At 24.2% G+C, this 1,358-nt stretch overlaps 1 protein-coding gene across 1 annotated transcript in view; it reads left to right on the forward strand.

Annotated features, from left to right (window-relative positions):
- Positions 1-58: 58 nt before the first annotated feature.
- Positions 59-1,358, forward strand: part of PRSY57_0213800 (rhoptry neck protein 6, putative) — a gene marked incomplete at both ends in the record, with an annotated part of 3,059 nt that continues 1,759 nt past the window's right edge. The window contains one exon of the mRNA XM_020114426.1: positions 59-1,358. Coding sequence (XP_019970897.1) covers positions 59-1,358 — 1,300 coding nt within the window.

Genomic DNA, 1,358 nt, shown 5'->3' on the forward strand with positions numbered 1-1,358 from the left:
TATGTATGTATGTATGTATGTATGTATTTATTTATTTATTTTATTTATTTTTTTTAAGAACACGCCAATTTAATAAACTCATACAATGACAGTGTAGAAGATATAAATATTAAAAAGGAAGAGAAAAGTTCAAGTGAACATCCTTTCATTCCTATAAAAAATAAGATAGATAATGTTCATACAAAAAATAACAATCAATATAATTTACATAATAATAAATCTAATAAAACACACCTTACTTATGGAACACATACTAGCTTTTTACAAAACTGCACCATCAATGATTGTGTAGATGTCGATAATAAAGATTCTGAAATTAATAATATAACAAAAGAAAAAGATGATAATAATAATGGAACTAAGCAAATTGAAGAGAAAAATAAAATGAATAAAAGCGATATACATAGAGAAAATGAATTAAATTTACAAAGTGGAAAAAATGAGCAAGACATAAATAAAAATGAGAAAGGAAAACATGATATCTCTAATTCCAATGCAGAGAACAAAAAGGATGTAAAAGAAGGAGTGAAAGAATTAGAAGCAAAGAAAAAAGAAGAGAAAATTTCAGATGATCATAAAGTTGAGGAAAAAAAAAAATTAGATGATCATAAAGTTGAGGAAAAAAAAAAATCAGATGATCATAAAGTTGAGGAAAAAAAAAAATCAGATGATCATAAAATAGAAGAAGTAAAAAAAGTGGAGGAACATAAAGAAGACAAAGAAGAGGATAAAAAAGAAAAGAAATCAGAAAACAAAAATAAAGATGAAAATAAAGATGAAAATGATAAAGATAATGATGAAATAAGTGATGAAGATGAAGTTGATGATGATGTTGAAGAAGATAAAAATGATAATGATGATATTGATGATGATAAAAAGGAAACAGATAAAACTCATTTGGAAGAAGAGGAAAATAAAATAATTGAAAAGGAACTTAGTGATAAGAAAAAGAATGGTAAAAATAAAGATATAGAGAAGGAAAAAAGTAAAGATATAGAGAAGGAAAAAAGTAAAGATATAGAGAAGGAAAAAAGTAAAGATATAGAGAAGGAAAAAGGTAAAGATATAGAGAAGGAAAAAGAAAAAGAAAAGGATAAAGATATAGAGAAAGAAAAAAGCAAAGATATGGAAAAATTAAAGAATAAACAAAATGATGAAAAAAAGAAAGAGGATAACGAAAAGAAAAAAAATGATAAACAAGATATACATGATGATAATGATGATGAAAATGATATGGAAGAAATAGAGGAAAATGATGACGAAGAAGATGAGGATGAAGACATGGAAAACAAAAAAAAAAAAAAAAAAGGAAAAAATGAAAATGGAAATGGAAATGGAAATGGAAATGAAAATGGAAA

This window comes from Plasmodium reichenowi, chromosome 2, assembly GCF_001601855.1.
Source record: "Plasmodium reichenowi strain SY57 chromosome 2, whole genome shotgun sequence".
Lineage (NCBI taxonomy): Eukaryota > Apicomplexa > Aconoidasida > Haemosporida > Plasmodiidae > Plasmodium > Plasmodium reichenowi.